Source organism: Helianthus annuus, chromosome 17, assembly GCF_002127325.2.
Source record: "Helianthus annuus cultivar XRQ/B chromosome 17, HanXRQr2.0-SUNRISE, whole genome shotgun sequence".
Taxonomy (NCBI): Eukaryota; Viridiplantae; Streptophyta; class Magnoliopsida; order Asterales; family Asteraceae; genus Helianthus; species Helianthus annuus.
This window is the reverse complement of record NC_035449.2, coordinates 189,324,936-189,347,082: the sequence shown is the minus strand read 5'-3', so window position 1 is coordinate 189,347,082 and position 22,147 is coordinate 189,324,936. Positions and strand designations below refer to the sequence as shown.

The following is a 22,147-nucleotide window of genomic DNA, read 5'->3' as shown; positions in this document are numbered from 1 at the left end:
GAGCTGGAAGTTCCATAATACATCTCTGGATTTTGTGGTACTGGAACTCTCTTTGCCTTCAATGTTTCCTCCTGATCCTTGTTTTCTAAAAGCTGCACGAAGTCGTTGATGTTTGTAGTCCTCAAGACTCCGTTATACTTTAATATTTCCAAGAAACTATTCCATTGTGGAGGCAATGCATCGGCAAACTTCTTCACCACCTCTGTTGTAGTCGTCGCTACTTCAAAGTTGTTCAACTCTGTAAGCAAGTGATAAAACCGGCTTGTCATGTCTCCTAAAGACTCCTTATCCATGCATGTGAAGCCATCAAATTCTTTCTTGAGAAGATCGCGTCGAAGTTGACGTGTGGCTTCATTACCTACCCCTCTTGTTTTCAACGCTTCCCACAGCTTCTTCGTAGTCTTGAAACTGACAAACTGATGATAAATATCTTTGCTTAATGCCTGGGTAAGAATAGCGTATGCTTTCTTTTCCAAATCATACGTCTTCTTTTGATCATCAGGAAGATCGGCAAATGTAGCAGTCGACGAAGCAGCAACCTCTATAGCTTGATCGAATTCCGTAGTGAAACGCATCCACAATTCTGTGTTTTGACCAAGAATGTATGTACGGAATCGATCAACCCATCCCGGATATTCATTTAGATGCATCAACTTTGGAGGTCGGTTCAAACTTCCGGTTTCGCTTTCACTTAGGAGAATACTTTGAATACTCGGAGTTTGATTTGAAACAAATGCCCATTGACCGGCAGGAGTGGCATTTGCTTGTGAGGATGTAGATACCGGAGATTCGGCCCATGATGGAGATTGACTGGTGTTCATGTACTTTCCACTGTCAGGAGCCGGATTTCCCCACCAACTTGGATTCATCTTTGATCAGAAAAATAAATTCTATAACAATATTTCGAAAGATGACAAAACACCCGAAAGATCCAAGCTCGAAAGATCTGAAAAACAGCAACTTGTTAAACAAAATAGACCACAATCGAAGGATCAAATCTTGTTCGAAGGATCAACAATGTTCGAAAGATCACTGTTGAATCTCGAACAATGTTTTCGAAAGATTCACAAATTCGAACGATTCACAATTTGAAAGATCCTTATCTTTCGAATATAGGTCCTTATCTTTCGAATAACTATCCTTCGAATAGATTCCCTTGATCGAAGGATAATCCTCAGACTTCGAAAGACTGTTCGAAAGATTCTTATCTATCGAGCTGTCTTTGATCGAAAGATGGTCTTTCGATGTCGAAGGGTATCTTTCGAACGCAACTGACACAACTGACACACTGTTGACGGGTAGGTGAAAAAGGTGATGGGTTGGTAGAGTCAACTTTCGGCAAAAGAGTATGATCAGACTGTACTTTCTCTACCAACTCAGATTTTCAAAATAAAATATGCCCAAAATGGCAAATCTTATGCAGAACGTCCGGTCACCGGAACACACCGGAATTTGGCCGGAAATCACCAAAAATTCTTAAACACAAGTTTTAAGTTACCCAACCCGCTCTTGAACACTCCTGGTTAGTTTAGAACACGTTTTTATGTTTAAAAATGCAAGAAAACCACCAAAAACGGGTGCTAAACCAAGTGTCCAAACACACCAAGACTTGTAAAAACTCGGTTTTAACAAGGAAAAGAGCCAAAGCTCTGATACCACTTGTAGGTCCCTCTCGGAGGATGACGAACCTAATCCTTGTTATGTGAAACACACTAGCGAGTGCGGAATCCAAGCTAGAGTGCAAACCGAGTTAGTAGCAAGTATAAACACAACAAACAAAGATTCACCGATTAACACAACTTGTATTAATGCAATGAAGGTTCCGGTTACAAGCACAATGTTTACAGATGTATTCTATAAACTCTAAAAGTGTGTGTGTGTATTTTGACAGAATGCTCTCAAGCTCTCGAATGTATCTTTCTGTCTGGTGTCTGTGTCTAACTGTGAACACACTACCTGGGTATATATACCCGAAACATGCACTCTCTGGTCGAAGGATCAGATAGATGATCGAAGGATCATCTATCGATGCTAAACCTGTCGAAGGATCAGATATGCACCTCGAAGGATGGTATCCTTCGAGGTCCAATTTCATCTATCGAATGGTCCATCTTTCGATCTCCTCGAATGATAGAAACAATCCTTCGTGGGATATCTTTCGAGCCTATCGAAGGATATCAAACATCCTTCGATGGCTGAGCCTTCGACCCAGACAAGTTCCATTCATGTTTTGACTGTTTGGCCAAGTCAAACCAGGAGGACGGTTGACTTGGTCAAACTTACAAGACTGATTAAGACATCGTATTACATCGTGACTGAATACAGACAAAGTACAGACACAAGTGCACCAACAAAGATAACAAAAAAAATTATCGTAAAGTACATACACTACAAAGAATTCTCGCAATAGCAGCGACTTTTGTCGCCGCTAATACTCCCAATTGTCGCCGCTAAAAGTATCAGCGGCGACTTGTGGCCGATAATGAGTCGCCGCTAATGAACCATCACTAATGCTTGTCATGTCGCCGCTAATAGTACTTATCGCCGCTAATTCTTTTAACTTTTTAGCGACGACTTCTGTGATCGCTCAAGCCGGTCAAACCCGAACCAAACCAGTACCCTAAAAAGCCAGGTCTGAACCCCAACCTATTTCACTAAAAACCGGGTTTGACTCCTTTCAGCTAACCCCACAAGGTTTCAACTGAACCAGTTTGAGCCAAAAACCCGATTTGTGCACTTCTACTTCTCCTAATCTAAACTACTCTTAGGTACTACTGGAAATACATCTACTGCCATGTATAAATAGCCTAACCCAACCCTTGTGTTCTGCAAAAAAAGCCCAACCCAACCCGCACCCAGACCTGCAACCCTAACCATACTTGTATTTGACTAAAAACAGTCAAACATCATGAAATCAACAACAGATCTACTCAAATTACTAACATAACAACTAAAATTACAAAGCAATTTGGAATATTCATACTGTTTTCGAAGTGGTGTCGGAGAATCAGGCGAGATGGAGGTGCTCCGGAGAGTGAAGGCGGTGCGGCGGTGCGATATTGCTCCGACAGACTCAAGGTTGTGCAACGGTGCGACAGGGAAAAATGCCGCTAAACGGGTTGTGTGAGCTTTTTACACATGTTTTACTCAGGGATAAACCCTAGTCCTTCGATCAATTAAGCAAACAACGGCCCAGATCAATTGCGAAGCCCATGTCCTGGATCAAGACTTTTAGCGGCGACTTTTTAGATGTTGCCGCTAAAAGTGTCACCGCTAATACTTGAATTTCTCTGTAGTGATATAATTTGAAAAAAAAAAAAGGTAAAAATGATTTAAAAATAATCATTAAAAAATAAGAGTCATGTTACTATTCATGACCCTTAAAAATATATATAAAATAAAAAAATAAAAAAATAATGTAAATGTAATGTAATGTAATGTAATGTAGTATAGTATAGTATAGTATAGTATAGTATAGTATAGTATAGTATAGTATAGTATAGTATAGTATAGTATAGTATAGTATAGTATAGTATAGTATAGTATAGTATAGTATAGTATAGTATAGTATAGTATAGTATAGTATAGTATAGTATAGTATAGTATAGTATAGTATAGTATAGTATAGTATAGTATAGTATAGTATAGTATAGTATAGTATAGTATAGTATAGTATAGTATAGTATAGTATAGTATAGTATAGTATAGTATAGTATAGTATAGTATAGTATAGTATAGTATAGTATAGTATAGTATAGTATGTATAGTATAGTATAGTATAGTATAGTATAGTATAGTATAGTATAGTATAGTATAGTATAGTATAGTATAGTATAGTATAGTATAGTATAGTATAGTATAGTATAGTATAGTATAGTATAGTATAGTATAGTATAGTATAGTATAGTATAGTATAGTATAGTATAGTATAGTATAGTATAGTATAGTATAGTATAGTATAGTATAGTATAGTATAGTATAGTATAGTATAGTATAGAGTAAAATGCACGGATAGTCCCTGTGGTTTTGCAAAATAACACCTATAGTCCTCAACTTTTGTAACTTACACCAGTGCTCCCTGTGGTTTGACAGTTTGTTACTCAGATAGTCCCTGGAGTGGATGACAGTTAGTTTTCTCCGTTAAGTGAATGTGAAATGACAAATTCACCCTTCATCTTCTCCACTATATTGAAACAAAACAACATCACCTCACCCCAACCCCACCCACCCCCTCCTTTCCCCCACCATTAACCACCAACCACCGTGTAAGAAAGACAGGGAATATGGCCATTTGGCATACTAAATTGATTCAGATTTAATAGGTTTATGAGAACACAAACCTGAATGTAGAATAGACAAGATCGCTAGACACTTGCAATTTTCGTTTGTGGAAGGACTTACAAAAAAAAAAAAAAAACATGCAACACCAGTTCATTTAATTTGAAATTATTTAATTTGAAATTAAAGGACAACCAGTTGAACCAAATCGTTTATGCTAATAGAGAATTAGAGGATTCCTGGATATGTTCAAGGAACAACCTCTCTACGCTACATATATAGAAGCAGAATAGCAAAATGAACCAAATCATATATGCAAATAGAGAATTCATATGTAATTAAGGCAATAACAGGTGATACCTGACTTAAGCCTAGCTTAGAAACATGTATAACTGATACTTGAACATATGCTGCAACAGTTGGCCCACTCTAATTAACAGGTGTTATCCAAACATGACTGTCGACATAAGGAACAATTTTGACCCTGTCATAGGATATCTAGGAATTACCATATCCTTGAAGAATTTAACGTTGGCAGCATCTTGATCATACAAAGCTAGACAGTTATAACCTTGCCGAAAAACCTTCTTATTCATTCAAGATTCCACCCCATATTCATCCATCACCCACACCTCAAAGTCGTATATCCAATTTGAAATCTACACAAGATCGTAAATCAACAATGGATGAACCCAAATTTTGGTTGTAATTGGTAGTGAGCTCAACAATTCTTAAAGTTCAGTCCAAGGAGGAAACACAATACTAACTATGAATCCAAATAGACTATGTATACTACTAGTTAATTGTGAAATAAACATGGTGTTTTAACCATAATTTCCAGGCAAAAACTCCCAATAAGTTCAAGCGAAAAACATTATATGTATAGGGCATAGTGTATATATGTTGGGAGATTTGTTACCACGGACAAAGGATTCCAAAAGACCACTTGTACAAGTATTTATTCAAAATAGAAACCTCTCTTTAATTTAGAATGTTTAGGATTCCAGAACACAAGATCGTTGTGATTCAAATCCACAATCATCAAGTTCAAGAAAATAATACAATCCATATTTATGATCATAAAGCTAAAAGTTTTTTAGGTTTTTACGGGAAGACTATAAACAGAGACCATAAACACGAAAAACTTAATTTAGACATGAACCAACACCACAAAAGCAAACTGACAACACAATGTCGAACTCATCATGTTTACTTCAGAAAGTCTAGATATAATGCACTGAAAATTAGTACTTCTGCTTATCCTAATTAAGAAACACCTAAATATATAGTATAATCTAATAGTAACAAAAGATATAATAAGTAGATCTCATGTTTTGCCTCTTGTAGCCTGTTTTGACAGCTCATGTTTTCACTAGGACCAATACTTAAATTCACAGCAAACAAATAATGCACTGTCATAATGTCCTCTATGCCAATTTTATTTTTAAAAAAATAACCTTGGCTGCAATTCTATTGTAGAAAGCTAGATGGAAACCATAACTCATTTTTTAAAGTGAATCCGTTTCAAATTATATTACCGGATTGAAACACGGAGGGTTTCCCCCAAGATTCAGCCGCCCTATATTCTTCCATTACCCACACCTCACACTCACCATTTTGCTAATCTAGCAGCTCGTATTGGATATCCACCATTTTGCTTGATACTTTTAAGAAAAAATGACCCAACAACTTGAGAGACGGAGATATCAGATCACATTTTTGAAACAGATTGAGTACTGTTCGGGACAACAATACAAGGTGCAGTCATGTTTTACCAAGATTGATGAATGTACATTGGTCTCAGTGAAAAACAGCTGGAAAATCTCTAGAATAAGACATGAAATAACAACAATTAGAATGCTAATAATTACTGAACCCTTGAATGCCGAAAAAGTACTTCACTTGATTGTGATCAATGGGAAGAACAATAATTACAAAAACTGAAATACAGAGAGACAAAATCACACTAAAACACAACATGCTTATAATTGAGAGCCTTCTGTAATCCACTAAACAGTGATGCTTTACCTCAGCCCAACTAAGAAACATATATATAATATGCATGTAGATAAATCTGTCTTGCCTCTTATTTCTTTTTCACATTTTATATCCCATTAACTTTAGTATTAAGATTTGGAATGAAAAAGAAACACATAGTAGGAAAATTTGGGGAACACCCTTACATGTGAACATGAGCATGCCATTGTATTTTGACAGCTCCAGCTGATTTGTACTCACATGTCTAGAAAGTTAAAATTATACAGTAATGAATGCGAGAGATGCTACTACAGTTAGTTAAGCCAAAAAAAAAATATCAGATTTTGATGATAGATGAGCTCTTGGATAGAACCATAGATCCACTTACTAATCTGAAATTGACTTGAAATCGAGCTATCATAATTCTCATGAAAGCAGTTGACTTGGTGAAAGAATCGGCCACATTCCAATCTTTAACTAATAACTAAAATACTTGAAGTACGATGATATCATGATTAAAATTTTGCTATAAATGTTAGGTTGGCCAGCACTAAATATGTTAAGAGGGGTCAGCATGCACGGTTTCCATTAGCGCCGTTTTGTGCAGGAACATAAGAGTTTCAAGGGCCTTTTACCAAAAACAGTTATAGGAAAATAACTTCCGTTGGGGGCCAAAGCGAATTTTGAAATGCTAAAAAGATCTCTGAGAACTATTTATAACTGATTGATGAGACATGATCTAAGAAATGATTTTCCCTAGAACGGATTGGGGACGTTACTAAATAATGATTTTTCTTAAAAACGAAGATTTGTGACAGAAGAACACCATATCATCCTTACTCTAAAAACAGCTTGGGTACTAAGAGTGAGTAAATGTATGCTTAATGAATGAATCTAGAAAGTAGGAGAACCAATTTTGTGTTTTCATGGAGAAACTGACAGTGTTTTCATTATGATTGTTTATAGAAACTAGTGAGTGTTACAAAGTCATAATACCATATCAATTGCAACATCATTAGGGGGTTCCTTGCAGACCTTAATTGAACCAAGCTAATAACCCACGAGCTAGTATATAAAACTGTTCTGGATGAGAAGGTCTAACAGGATACCACAGTGGCGGATCTTGCCCGTTCAACCTGCTAGGGCCGAAAGACACGGACACTAAAATTAGCACTACGGCCGAAAAACTTGCCAGGGCCGAACATAGTATATATACAAAATTTCGATCGAAATGCGGAAAATTAGCACTACGGCCGAAAAACTTGCCAGGGCCGTGGCCCTGCCACCTCTCCACTAAGAACCGCCCCTGGGATACCATAACCCTAACCTGAATGTAGAATAAACACATGATCCTTAAAGATCATAAAACCAAACACTTGCCAACTTTTTAGCGGAAAGAGTTACAAAAGATATAAACCTGCACCACCAATGTCATAGATATAGAAGCAGAAAAGAAAACTAAACCAGAATATCAAACACATCACATATGCTAACAATAGAGAATCTTTATGTAATTAAGGAACAACATTTGATACTTGATCCAAGCTTAATTATGAAACACACATAGTATAACTAATGCATAACGGTTGTAACAGAAAGATGTATTAATAACGAGGCCAAATCTTGCTTCTCGAGACCTTATTGACATATCACCTTCCTGTGAGGACTTTATTGAAACGTTAAATGAACATATGCTGCAACCGTTGATCCAATCTAATTAGCAGGTGCTATCCAAACAAGACTGTCAACATAAGAAACGATTTTGACCCTGTCAAAACCAAACCTTGAAGTAGCAATTACCTCCAAGGACTTAACCTTGGCAGCAATTTGATCATACAAAGCTAGACGGTTCTTATCACCTTGTAGAAGGAACTCCTTATTTAATATGAATCCAAGGGGAACTATATTACCACTAAACTGGGAAAATACATGGTGTTTCACCCATGATTCAGCCACCCCGTATTCATTCATCACCCACACCTCCATGTTGCCATCTTCCATGTATGACATCACACAAAGATTTCCAGACAAATGTCCCAAAAGCTTCGTCCGGTCCTTCTTATACTGTGGTATAGAATCTGGAAGAGGTATCTCACCGAATGTCTCAGTAGCCAAATCAAATGCTACTATCGCGTGCTTAGTTATTTTGCCATTAAGTTCACAAAGCCAATGAATATGGCCATCATGCCCATCACTCCCAATAATAGAAAGACCGGCAAAGTCAGAAATCCAATCCACATGAGAAGGAAACCTGTCATTGATCAACTTCCAGGAGCCTTTTCTCATGCTATACACTTCCACTTGTAACCACTCTTTAAAGTAGCTTTCAAACGCAGTAGCTGGCCGTTGAAATAAACGAGAAAACTTAACAACTTTGTAATCATCAGTTTCAGGATCGTACCCAAACCGAATGTGAAGATCGATACCCTCAAAACCAAGGGAGGCTGGGATGGTATATGGAGGAAGAATCCTTAAGGCATTTAGAGAAGGGTTCCAAATGCAAATGATAGGATCACAAACGAATACAATATCAATAGGCCATATAGCAAAACATATCAAGCCATTAAGAGAACCAAGAATACTACTGTGGGTATATCCAGGTGGGATAGTTAAACTTGCTGGTAAGTTAATGAAATTAGGGTTTTCGATATCAGGAGAGTGAGAGGGGTGTGCAATGATTGGTATCTCACCGTCAAGACAGAGCTCACTGTAGAAGACCATGAACATTTCATCGTTGTTGTGGATGGAACGATGGAGGTGTGATTTTATGAAAGATGGTTGAGATAAAAGTGCATTCATGGGCTTAGAGACGCACCTAAATTGAGCAAGTTGTTTGGCCGGTAATCGGATCAGAATGTCGGATAGAAGTTCCTCCGGGAGTTTTTCCATGGTTGTCGGCTGTTTTGGGAGTTTGTCCATAGTCGCCAGTTTTCTTTTGGTAGCTGCCTCTCGGGGAGCAGGAGGAGGACATAAAATGATAATATCAAAGAACAAGGGGAGTCTTACTTGGGTAACACTAAATAATTTTTTTTTCTTTTTATTGCGTGGACTTTTAAGTGAGGGTTTTTTTTTTATGATCTTTTAATATGAGTTTTATGAGGTGATGTTTTTGTGATTTATGTGATGGACATTTTTAATGTAAGAAATAATTGATGAATGTAAGAAAAAATTTATATTACGTAAGATAGTGATTAGGGGAGTCTAACACTAAAAAAGTGGAAGATTAAGCAAATAATACGTTAAAAATTCAATTTAATATGTTAAAAATCAATTTTTTAAAGAAAACAATCGGCGGTTTTTTAATAAAAAAATTTAATATACAAAATTCAAAAACTAAAAATATACAAAAAACATAGTTAAAAAAGGTTTAAAAAAGTATTAAAAACTGATTTTTTTATTGGATTAGCTTCTACAAAATTTTATATCAAAAAGCGCAAAATTGATTTTTAACGTATTATTTTATATTTTAAAATATATTTAACATGTTAAATGCATTTTTTTCAGTTCTTTTAGTGGTCCCAAGTTAATCTCACGCTAATGATACATATTTATTCATGTAAGAAAAATGAAACACATAATGTGGTGTATCAACTTTAACTTAAAGATCACGTTAAATGTCTGCTTAGATTTTCATTCATACATGAAACTATTCTTGTATTATTATTTTTTGACACGTATGAAGAGTAAAATGTACAATTGTGTATTTGTTGTAATATTTTGTTTATCTCGTACAATTTAATGTGTGAAGTTTATACAGATCTATAAACCAAAGAGATATTTATCTTATGGGTGTGATTTTTAATGTGACATTGGTGGCGGTATGTTACCGTAGGCATTTGATGAGTATCAGTTCGGTTCTTTGCAGTGCCGGTACGATACGTTGTTAGAAAGGTATCCATCAGTAGCACTGATATTTATTTATTATTGCAGACCGAGTTGTATAAACGAAAAAATTATAGAAATTAGAAACCATAAAGATGAATACAGATACCGGAACCTGATGTGTGCAAAAATGCAACATATAAAGTACATCAAATGAGACTTACAACTAACCATTTTTTAGTACTAATGTTGGAAAAAGCACGTTTATTTCTTCCTTTTGAATTTACAGGATCAAATGAGCTTAAAAGAACAAAACAAACAAATAAGCAGCCAAATACCAATATAAATACAAGAATAAGGAATAACGTGACATGCCTGACCACTCGGCAGCATCTCTCAAAGCAAAAAAAAGAAGACAAAAGTTGACCGCGGGGCTGTGCCCAGCTCACCATGGGGCGTGCCCAGCTCACCACGGGACGTGGTCAGCTCACCACGGGGTGTGGTCAGCCCTGACACAAGAAGACAAAGCCTGCGAGCACGGGACCGTGCACAGCTCACTACGGGGCGTAGTCAACACAAAGATATGCAGAATCTTGCCAAATCTTGATAGTACAGATACGAAGTTGACCACGGGGCCGTGCCCATGAGACATGGCGCCGTGTTGGCCCTATGCTGACACTTGCAATTAATGAAGAAAGAGAAAAGGGCTGGCCATGGGGTATTGTTGGATCTGAGTTTCTTTTTAATTGTATTTTACGTTTGAAATTAAGATGAAAATGGATGAGTTGTGCAGCGGAATTAAAATGGAAACAAACTTTGCATACAATCAAACAAACGAGAGTAATACTTTAATCAAACATCTTTTACATAATGAACCGAAAGATTGAATTTAATTTCAACAACGATTAAAATGATTAGATGTAAGAATGCAAACTCCCCCTCAGCCCGAGCTCAGTAGTTTGTTCGTGCAAAGAAGACGAATGATGTAAAGAGCTAAATAGAACAGTACAAAGTATTGTACTATTTATAGGCACTTGCAAACTACTGAGCATCTTTAGCTGACGTCACCATGAAGGTGACATCTAACCTCCTAACAAACTCTAACCTCTGATCTATACAGACACTGCTTGTGTTAACTACTGCTAATACATTCTTATTACAAACAGACTTTAGGACAACTGCTGCAACCTTCTACTGCTGTGAACCCAGCAGTACTTGTCCGGATCAGCAGTGCTTGACTCAAGGCAGTAGATTGAATCAACAGGACTTGACTCTTCATCAGATCTTTGATTGAGCAGCAGTTAGTGGTCAGTAGTTTAGTAGGATCAGCAGATAGGAGGTCATCAGTTGTTGTAATCACTTTCAAGGGGAGAGATATGTATATCAGCATCTGCTTATTCTGAATCCACTGAGCTGATCCAGTTTTGGCTTTATATTATCTGTTCCTCTGGTAGGGTTCAATCCCAACAATCTCCCCCTGGAACAGATAATGCCAAAACTCTTCATTATTTGTGGATTATTTTATTTCCTCATCAACAGTTCCCTTATTTGTCCTTTAAATTGCAATTCAAAGTTAAGGGCATCTGCATCTTCATCATCCCTGCTAAGTGGAAGATCAAGGAGATCCTGCAAATCTTCAAGACTCAGGCCAAGAGCTTGTTCCCTTGATATTATCTTCACTTCGCCACCAGACCTGAGCAAAGTCAATACGCGGGTCTGTTTGTCAGTTGCCCACTTTTGTATTTTTGAGCCTGGTGGGTTTCTTGGGAGATGTTTATTTGCTGAAGTATTTGGTGAGGCTGGCCTGTTCATCACTGGCTGAGCAGTGGTAGCAGTGTTTTCTTGTTCAAGTTCTTTTTTGATCATTCTTAGCAAGCCTTCTTTTAAAAGAGCTTTTTCAGCAAGAAGATCTTGAGCAGCTTCAGCTCTTAACTGGCTTTGTGTCCTTCTTTTGTAGATGGCATTACCAGCTGGAGCAGTGGATCTCCTGATTTGCAGCTTTGATGGTTCTTTTGAAACCACTGCTTCAGGGTAGTCAGGTTTTTGAGGAATTTTTGGATCTTTCTTCCTTAGTTCCTCCAACCTTTTGTAGGTTGACCTGGCCATATCTTCTTTCCATCTAGCCACTTGTCTTTTGGTGCCAAATTCAGCAACAACCAGTTCCTCTTTCATTGTTTTTAGTTCCAACAGCCTTTCTAGTTCATTCTTTTTGAACTTTGCCCAATCAGGAGGAGTGTGAGTGACTTTCCTTTTTATCATTACTTGAATTCTAGCTGATTCAGCTTCAAGCTCTGGGATAGTCCACTCTTTGTACATGTGTCTCTCTCCTTTGTATTTCTTGTAAAACATAATGCTTTCAATGTAGTCTTTCTTCAGAGTTTCAGCTGCTCTTTCCGAAATTTGTTGACTGACATTTTTAGCAAAACGTTCCAGGGAACTGACTTGTGTGAGCAAATATTGGTAGTAACTTGATACTTCTCTGTCAGATTTCCCTTGTGTGTTTCTTTGTGAGATATCCTCTGCTTGCTTGGCCTTTATCTTCAAATATTCTTCAATATTTTTGGGCCAGGGATATCCTTTGATTGAAGGCAAACTCCTTTTGGCAGGGTCATCCTCAGTATAGAAGGATTTTATCTCTTCTCTGACAGCATCTAGTTCAAGAGGAAATTGAACACCTGCAGGAGGTAAAGGTTTGTGCATTGGAACAGAAGAAAGTGGAACAAGTTTTGGTATTTTGATAAGAGCTAAAGGATTTGAAGATATATGGGATGGTGTAGTGACATCATCTTTAGAAGTTAGCCTTCTCCTCTTTGTTTGAAGAGGGACTGATGATGTTTTGGATGGAAAGGTGGTTGAAGTGGCAATGGTTTGTGATAGACTAACAACTGTTGAAACAACTGGTGTTCCAACCACTGTTGTCTTTACAGCAGAAGTTGTAACTACTGCTGTCTTCTGCCTTTTGGCAGGAGGTGATAGTGATTTTGGTGATGATGGAGGTAAGGCAGTGGATGTAGTGTGTGTTGAGGTGGTGTGTGTTGAAGTGGGAACAGATGTTGAAACTACTGAAGTACCAACAGTAGTTGACACAACATGAGTTACAATAGCTGTTTTGGATGGTGGTTTCTGAGCAGACTTTGAACGTCTGACCAGAATGGATTTGGGTAGCCTTTCTTTTCTAGTGGCCTTATTCTTTTCATCAAAAAGATTTTCATCATCTCTTGACCCTGAAGTACCCTGATCCGGATGATCCACCCTGGCTTTCTTTTTAGCCTCTCTATCCCTTTTTACACAGGCAAGTGCTTCTGCAAGTGCATTTGTAGTCACATCAATTTTCTTACTCCCATCTGGCAAAGGAATCTTTTCGGTCATATTTGAATTTTCTGGTGTGAGGTAGAGACCATCTGTTATTCCTTTTCTTCTCCATTCCTGAATTTTCTCCCCCTTTTTGGCATTATCTTCAGGGAGTTGATCAATAAAGAATACTGGTGGAGGAGCAGTGCCAGTGGAGTGCAGGATTTGAGTTCTGAGAGCCTTTAGATCAGCCTGAGTGTCTTTGAACCTAGACTCCATAGCATTTCTCATTTGTTGAACATGTTTTTCATGTTGCTGAGCTGCCATTTGTGCTTGATGATGGAGAGAGGGTTGAAAGAGATTCCAGAGCTCATTTGTAGCAGGTGTCTTTTGTAGAGCAAGTGCTTGAGGTGGAACATCAGTGGATTGTACCTTTTGTACTTGTAACAACTGTTGTAGCATACTTTTGAGTTCTGCAACAGAGTTATCAAGTTTTTCAACATGATCCGTCAATTCCTGGTACTTTAAACCATCACCTAATTTAATAGGATCATCTGATTTCCCACTAACAGTGGTTTTATCAGTGGTTGAAGTAGGGAGTTTACTCCAAACTTTAACCTTTGATGCCCCTTTGTCTTGGTACTGGGGTCTTCTTCCTTCAACACTTGACAACATTTTGATGTTGCCAGTAGGATAAATAAATCCACTGGTGGTTGGCAGAGGTGTTATGAAAGGAATTGCCTCCAAGGAAGTCTTATTGATGTAACCACTGTCCAACTCTAAACCTGTAGGTTTAACAGTTGTAGTGGCTGCTTCACTTGGAATACCACAAAGAGTTACTTGTAACTCAATGGCTGTAACCTCCTCAGGTTTTGTTGGTGGGTTAGCAAGGAATGATACAACAAGCTCAGTCATTTGTTGAGGTATATTCTCATTGACAGGTGATTGAGAAGGACTGTGTAATGCCTGGTTCAAATCAATTGCATCCAACAGTAGTTGTGTTTTTGGTGGAATAGTGGATGTGATGGTAGGTGTAGAAAGCAGATTTGCCCTGGGCATTGAGCTGTGGATGATAGAAACGAGTGTTTCCAGAGCATCATGATGTGGTGGCCCTTTGTGTACAACCTGTTCTTTTTGTGAAGAAGCAGGAGGAGTTATGGTTAAGGGTTGAGATATTTTTACCAACTGCTGTGAGGAAGAAGCAGCAGTGGTTTCTTGTGACATTTGTGTTATCACAGGCCTTAACTCTGGTATCTTATCTGCCAGAGTAGTCGTTTTGATTTGGTTGGGGGGGTGTTTGATTTTTCTTTTTGGATGGCCTTTTGGGTTTGATAGGTGTGGGCTTCAAAACAGTTGTTCTGCTGCTTTGATCACCTAGAGCAGTAGGCTCCGCAGCAGATACTTGAGGAGCAGTGGTTACTGCTAAATTCTGCTCAAGTACCCCTGCTTGTGTTTTGCAAGGTACTAACATTCGTGAAAAAGTTTCAGATGTTAGGCAGTTTATTGCAGTTATTTCACCTTGGTTTATTAGAGCTAAATCATCCTTACTGAATTTCTTTTGAAAATAATAGTTTAAAAACCTTGGAAAAAGTAAGAATGATTTGCTTTCAACATTATTAACCAAATCTTTAAAGATTTCCCGAGAATAATTATAATTTTCTTCTTGAAAAATTGCATATCCCAGATTTTGAATCTTGATAGGGATCTCATTAAAAGAAGTGGTTTTATTAGAGACACATAGGAGGAGGGTATGAAATAGAAACCTTGGTGCAGGAGGAAAATAAGCTTTTTCTAAGGTTAGTTTCTTCATCATTGTGGCTTCATACCCTCTTTCAATGAAGTCAATGTGCAACTCGTTTTTAAAGAAGGAAGTTTTACCTGCCTGGTCGTCGAGTTGAAAGACCTCTGAGATGGATTGTGGTGTAATGTGGACAGCTTTACCCTTTATGGAAGATTTGATTGCAGTGACAATATCTCCTTGTTTTTCAAGGATTGCATTTTTCCAAAACTCCCTTTGGGTTGCCAAGTAGATGGGTGCGTCGGCTGTGAGCAAAGTTTTGTACTTTGATTTTGCCATGATGGTGATAATGGAGTCGAAAACATCGGTGGTTCCTAGTTTTGTCAGAAGACCCAGGAGATTGTGAGATTTTTTGTATGGAATTTCTGTGGAAGTTGCCTTTTGAGAGGCAGTTTTCGACGATTGGGATGAGGGTTTTGTAGAGGGCTTCGATTTTGTCTTTTTTGAAACGAAACGATCGAAGAAATTTGATCTGATACCAATTGTTGGATCTGAGTTTCTTTTTGATTGTATTTTACGTTTGAAATTAAGATGAAAATGGATGAGTTGTGCAGCGGAATTAAAATGGAAACAAACTTTGCATACAATCAAACGAGAGTAATACTTTAATCAAATATCTTTTACACAATGAACCGAAAGATTGAATTTAATTTCAACAACGATTACAATGATTAGATGTAAGAATGCAAACTCCCCCTCAGCCCGAGCTCAGTAGTTTGTTCGTGCAAAGAAGACGAATGATGTAAAGAGCTAAATAGAACAGTACAAAGTACTGTACTATTTATAGGAACTTGAAAACTACTGAGCATCTTTAGCTGACGTCACCATGAAAGTGACATCTAACCTCCTAACAAACTCTAACCTCTGATCTATACAGACACTGCTTGTGTTAACTACTGCTAATACATTCTTATTACAAACAGACTTTAGGACAACTGCTGCAACCTTCTACTGATGTGAACCCAGCAGTACTTATCCGGATCAGCAGTGCTTGACTCAAGGCAGTAGATTGAATCAGCAGGACTTGAGTCTTCATCAGATCTTTGATTGAGCAGCAGTTAGTGGTTAGTAGTTTAGTAGGATCAGCAGATAGGAGGTCATCAGTTGTTGTAATCACTTTCAAGGGGAGAGATATGTATATCAGCATCTGCTTATTCTGAATCCACTGAGTTGATCCAGTTTTGGCTTTATATTGTCTGTTCCTCTGGTAGGGTTCAATCCCAACAGGTGTGTTCAGTAGGCACGGGGCTGTGGCCAGAGTTCTGTGCAGTCTATAAATAGGGGTTCTTGGTTCACTTAAAAGACATCCCTTGGCAAACCACTACTCTCCCACTTTGCCACCACTCCACCACCACTACAACACCAACACCCATCACCATCATCCATGATCCATCTGTAGAGTGTGTAGTTGTAGGTCCCGAAATCGGAGGATCGATTTTCACTACCAAAGCCTTGTTTATAGCAAACAAAATTAAGTGTGCGGAATCCACTTAACTAAGCAAATCAAACATAGAACAAAGTAACACACAATGGTTAACCAAAGAAACACACTCGTTTGATTAACTGGATGAGAATGACAAACTGATACAAACACAGTTTACAAGCTTGAAGGGTATTCTCTCATCTCTAAGACTAAACTGTGACATACCTGTGCCTTATATAGCAGATGGGCTGAACAACTTGACGAAACTGAAAGTGGGCTGATGAAACAGAAGAAAGCCCAATAATCAGCCCAACAGTCAACGAATCACATGTGATTCGTTGACCACCTTGACGAAACAGAACCAAAAGTTACCATCTCTGTTTCGTCGACATGTACTTGACGAAACTGAAAGTGGACTGATGAAACAGAAGAAAGCACAATAATCAGCCCAATAGTCAACGAATCACATGTGATTCGTTGACCACCTTGACGAAACAGAACCAAAAGTTACCATCTCTGTTTCGTCGACATGTACTTGACGAAACAGAGTGTTTCGCCAAGGCCTTCAAATAGATAATTGTTTCTGCAAACCACATGCAGCAGAAACAGAAGGCACAAATACTTAAACACATGACAGATATACCCTCAATATGCAACGTGCATAGTTTTACTACCAAATACATAACAAAGAGACAAACACGTCAGACACAAGCGGATAGGAGGATATCCGACTTGGTCGACTGCGAATACAGACTCGATAATTAATAAAGACCGTACAAAATACAACATTACATATAAGACTAGTGACAGACACAAAAAAATGCATCAACAAACTCCCCCTAAAATGCTAAAAGATTACGAAAGTGAAAATCTTTTTGTATTTTTTCGAATTTTGAAAGAAAAAATTTACAAAAACGATTAGCCAAAGCGGTTTACTCGGGTATCACCTTAATGTCGTTAACCAAAAGCAGATAATCGAACCGTGATTTATCAAATGCTTTTGTAAACAGGTCGACACATTGGTGATCGGTGGGGATATGAACCACATCGATTAATCTTTTATCTAAACAATCACGTATGAAGTGATATTTAATTTCGATGTGTTTGGTCTTGGAATGCTGCACAGGATTTCTAGTGATCTGTAAGGCAGCATTGTTATCAACAAAAATAGGAGTAGATAGGAATTCAAAACTGTAGTCGCGCATTTGTTGTTGTATCCACAAGACTTGGGAGCAACAACTGGAGGCAGCAATGTATTCTGCTTCATAGGTTGATGTAGCAACACATGTCTGCTTTTTGCATTGCCACGTAACCAGGCGACTTCCTAAGAACTGACATCCTGCTGTTGTTGATTTGCCATCAATTTTGCAACCGCCGAAATCAGAATTACTGTATGCAGTTAAATTAAAGCTATCATCCCTAGGGTACCAAAGACCGGTGTCTGGACATCCCTTCAAATAGCGAAAAATCCTTTTTGCAGCTGACCAATGGGAGGCCTTCGGATTAGCTTGATATCTTGCGAGCAGGCACGTTGGATACATGATGTCAGGCCTTGAAGCAGTAAGATGCATGAGAGATCCGATCATAGCACGATAATAGGAGGAGTTGACGTTTTCACCCTTCAAATCCGGAGTAATCCCGTGATTCTGCGGAAGAGGGGTACCAATGGGCGTTGCATCTGACATCTGGAACCGGCTCAAGATGTCACCAACATATTTAGTCTGATGGATGAATATCCCAGACTCGGTTTGCTGAACTTGTAGGCCCAAAAAGAAATTCATCTCCCCCATAGCGCTCATCTCAAACTTTTCCTGCATAATACGCTCGAATTGCCTGCACAAAGACTCATTAGTAGAACCAAATATAATATCATCAACGTATACCTGCACCAGCAGAAGATCTCCATTTTGTTCCTTGATGAAGAGGGTGCAATCAATAAGGCATCGTCGAAATCCATTTTCCAGAAGATAGTTTGATAGGGTTGCGTACCAAGCTCTAGGTGCTTGATGTAAACCATAAAGAGCTTAGTTGAGCAACCAAACCCGATCAGGATGGACAGGATCTTCGAAACCTGGAGGCTGTTCGACATACACCTCTTCTTGAACTATTCCATGAAGAAAAGCACTTTTGACATCCATCTGGTAGACTTTGAATCCTTTAAATGAAGCGTAAGCAAGAAAGATCCGAATAGCTTCCAGACGAGCAACTGGTGCATATACTTTATTGTAGTCAATCCCCTCGATTTGACGTAATCCCTAAACGACCAATCTTGCCTTGTTACGAATAACCACTCCACGGTCGTCCTTTTTGCATTTGAAAACCCATCGAGTGCCGATTTTCTTGTAGTTTTCTGGTCTTTCAACAAGCTTCCAAACACCAAGCTTTTGAAATTGCTGCAGTTCCTCCTACATGGCTTCAACCCAAGCATTATTTTTCAAAGCTTCTTTCCACGATTTTGGTTCTTCTTGTGACACGTAACACGCGAAGGACTAATCATTCTGAAGACCAGATTCTCTAATGGCTAAATACAAACCAGCATTCTGGTTGTTTCTCAGCTGATTACGCGTCTGCACACCGTGTTGGACATCTCCAATAATATTCAGCTGTGGGTGGATATCGTGAATCCTCAATTCAAGATTTTCAGGAACACGTGAATTGATACCCAAATTGTTAAAATTTAGATCAACAACCAACTCCACACCAGGAATGTGTGTAGAGGTGGATGCATTTCCTTCAGCAGTATCTACATTCTGCATATGAAGTGTATCAACAGAGGCACCTTGAACAGGAGCTACTGGAGCTGAAGATCCTTCAGCTGCATCATGATATTCATCATCTTCAGAAGACTCATTATAATCAGCAGCATCTTCATAAACCTCATTTTGAACCGTATTGTTAATAGATGAAGAACCTTATGGGTCAACAATGACAGGTCTAACCAATGGTGAGTCAGCAGCGTTGTCACTTTCAAATAACATTCTAGCAGCTGCTGATTCTTCGTCAAAGGTTGGCAGATTGAAGGAGTCAAACAGTCCATCATAATCGAACATCCACGGATCACCCGGAGCCCTAACAGGACTCGTATACCTTTGAACCCTCACCTCACTCCATAGCTGAATCTTTTTGGTTGCCAGATTCCAAACACGAAAATTCGGAGTAGCATAACCAAGGAAGAAACCCTCGATAGCCTTCGCTCCAAACTTTCCATCCGGCTCAATCATAGTACATGGAGCGCCAAACGGTTCTAGGTAAGAAAGATCCGGTTTCCTTTTCTGAAGGAGTTCGAAACAAGTTTTTCCATGTCTCTTTACTGTAAGAACTCGGTTTAATGTGTAGCATGCAGTCGATACAACCTCCCCCCAGAATTGAACAGGGAGTTCCGACTCTACTAACATTGTTCTTGCAGTTTCAATTATCGTCTGATTCTTCCTCTCTGCGACACCATTTTGTTGTGGAGTGTAACGAGAACTGTATTCATGAAGAATGCCTTTAGAAGTACAGAACTCATCCATCACTTGATTTTTGAATTCAGTTCCATTGTCGCTTCGGAACCTCTTAACTTTCAACGAGTAGAGATTCTCCAACATTGTAAGAAGATCCTTGACGATGCCAGGAGTTCCACTCTTGTGTGCCATGAAGGATACCCAAGAAAATCTAGAATAGTCATCGGTAACCACTAGACAATAAGCATCTCCGAATGTTGTCTTGTGCTTCATAGGCCCAAAAAGTTCCATATGAAGATGTTCGAGAGGCATGCTGATAGTGTTGATTTTCTTCAAAGGGTGAGACTTCTTCGTTTGCTTCCCGTTTTGGCACGAGACACAGATATCTTGTAAATGAAAACTTCTCACAGGCACACCATTCACAAGATTTTTTTTCACCAAATGGTTCATCTTCCTCAAGTGAATGTGCCCCATTCTTCTGTGCCAAGATATAGACTCCTTTTCTGTGGCTTTCGAGACAAAGCAAGTGACTTGTTCAGATGTTGTAATCGCTTGGCTCATATCGAGAATATAAAGATCATTAACTCTCGGAGCCGATAAGAGAATCCATTCTTGTGGAATTTTGAACCCAGGTTTAAGCACATAACAACCGGCATCATCAAAATGCACGGTGAACTTTTTATCGCAGATTTGCGACACAATGAGAAGATTATGATCAATTTGATGAACTTAATTGATCTTATCGAAGCACACAATACCATTGGAGATACTTCCCTCTCCAGTGATGTATCCGCCTTTGTCTCCCGCAAATGCGACATAGCCTCCTCTAATATTTCTTACGTCGTACAAAAGTCGTAAGTCGCCAGTCATGTGCCTGGATGCTCCACTATCAACAATCCAATGACTGTTAATAGTTCCTCCTAGAACACCCTGCACATGTCATTCAAAGATCAGCTGAGGATGGGGACCCAAGCCTTAGTGGTCTTGGGTCGTCCCTGAGCATCACGAAAATTGATCTCGATTTGTTGATGATTCTCAAAAACAATAGCTCCCCCTGAACTATCACCCGCTTTAGGTTTCCAAGTTTGTTTTTGCCTACCAGATTGAGTGTTGTAAACAGTTTTTGAAGCTTCTGGTTTCACTGGTTGTGAAACACTTGGTTCCCTTTTAACTGTTTTAACTTCAGATTTTAAAACTTTTTCAACAGTTTTTATGTTCTTACGTCGTTGTTTCGTTTCTTGTTCTTTAACTGTTCGTTTATCATGTTTTGGTGAAACTGACCGACGTTGAGGGTGAACCTTTTCAGGTGGTGCTTTCTCAACAAATTTATCCTTTGGAGCGTTTGGGCAATTTTTAATGATATGCCAAAATTCTCCACACTTAAAGCATGTTCTCCTTTCAACAAATTTAGGAGAATTTGATTGACCATGAGATGTCGAACCCGTGGAATCTGAGGTACTAGCCTTTTCATCACACCCATTTGTATGTTGAGTGTAATTGTTATCACTGTTACGTTTTAAGATCGTGACCTGTTGTACAAAATAGGTGTTTGATTTGTCCTCAAAAGTCTCAATCTTATCAGTACCCTTGGATGACACGAATTTGACATCTTTTGCTTTCTTTTGAAACAAAGCTCCTTTTGTTTCAGATTTCATTTGAGAGACATTAGGCTTTTGAGCTCGCTTGACTGGTTGTTTACCATTAGAAGCACTAGGTTGTTGAGTGGTTGGTGATTTTTGATTACCAAACTGTTTTCTGATCTCAGCCTTAGGAATTGGATCACATTGTGTTACAACAATTCCCGGAAGTGTTTTTCCCAAAAATTTGTTTGTGTTATCTTCATAAACTTTATCAATTAAGGATTGATTGACATTTTCAATTGGGAAATCGTGATTTGAGTAGATTTTATTACCACCAACCAACGTATACAACACATTACTGCTTTTAACAGCAGACACAGACGTCTTGTCAACTGTGACAGGATCTATCGCTTGTTTCACGACTGATGGAACTGCAGGAGTATCAGGATCACAAAGAATGTGATTCTCAAGTGGGATTACTACTCCTTTTGTTTTGTTAAGTTATTTATCCTGATCACTTACATCCAATTCTGAT

General features: G+C 38.5%; 1 protein-coding gene across 1 annotated transcript; it reads right to left on the bottom strand.

Annotated features, from left to right (window-relative positions):
* Positions 1-7,968: 7,968 nt before the first annotated feature.
* Positions 7,969-9,144, bottom strand: LOC110925418 (F-box protein CPR1). The gene has a single exon (XM_022169374.2). It carries the CDS (start codon positions 9,142-9,144, stop codon positions 7,969-7,971), a length of 1,176 nt encoding a protein of 391 aa, XP_022025066.2.
* Between the last annotated feature and the right edge of the window lie 13,003 nt (positions 9,145-22,147).

Coding starts and splice junctions, on each gene's coding strand:
- LOC110925418 (XM_022169374.2), bottom strand. CDS start 9,144: ATGGAAAAACTCCCGGAGGAACTTCTATCCGACATTCTGATCCGATTA.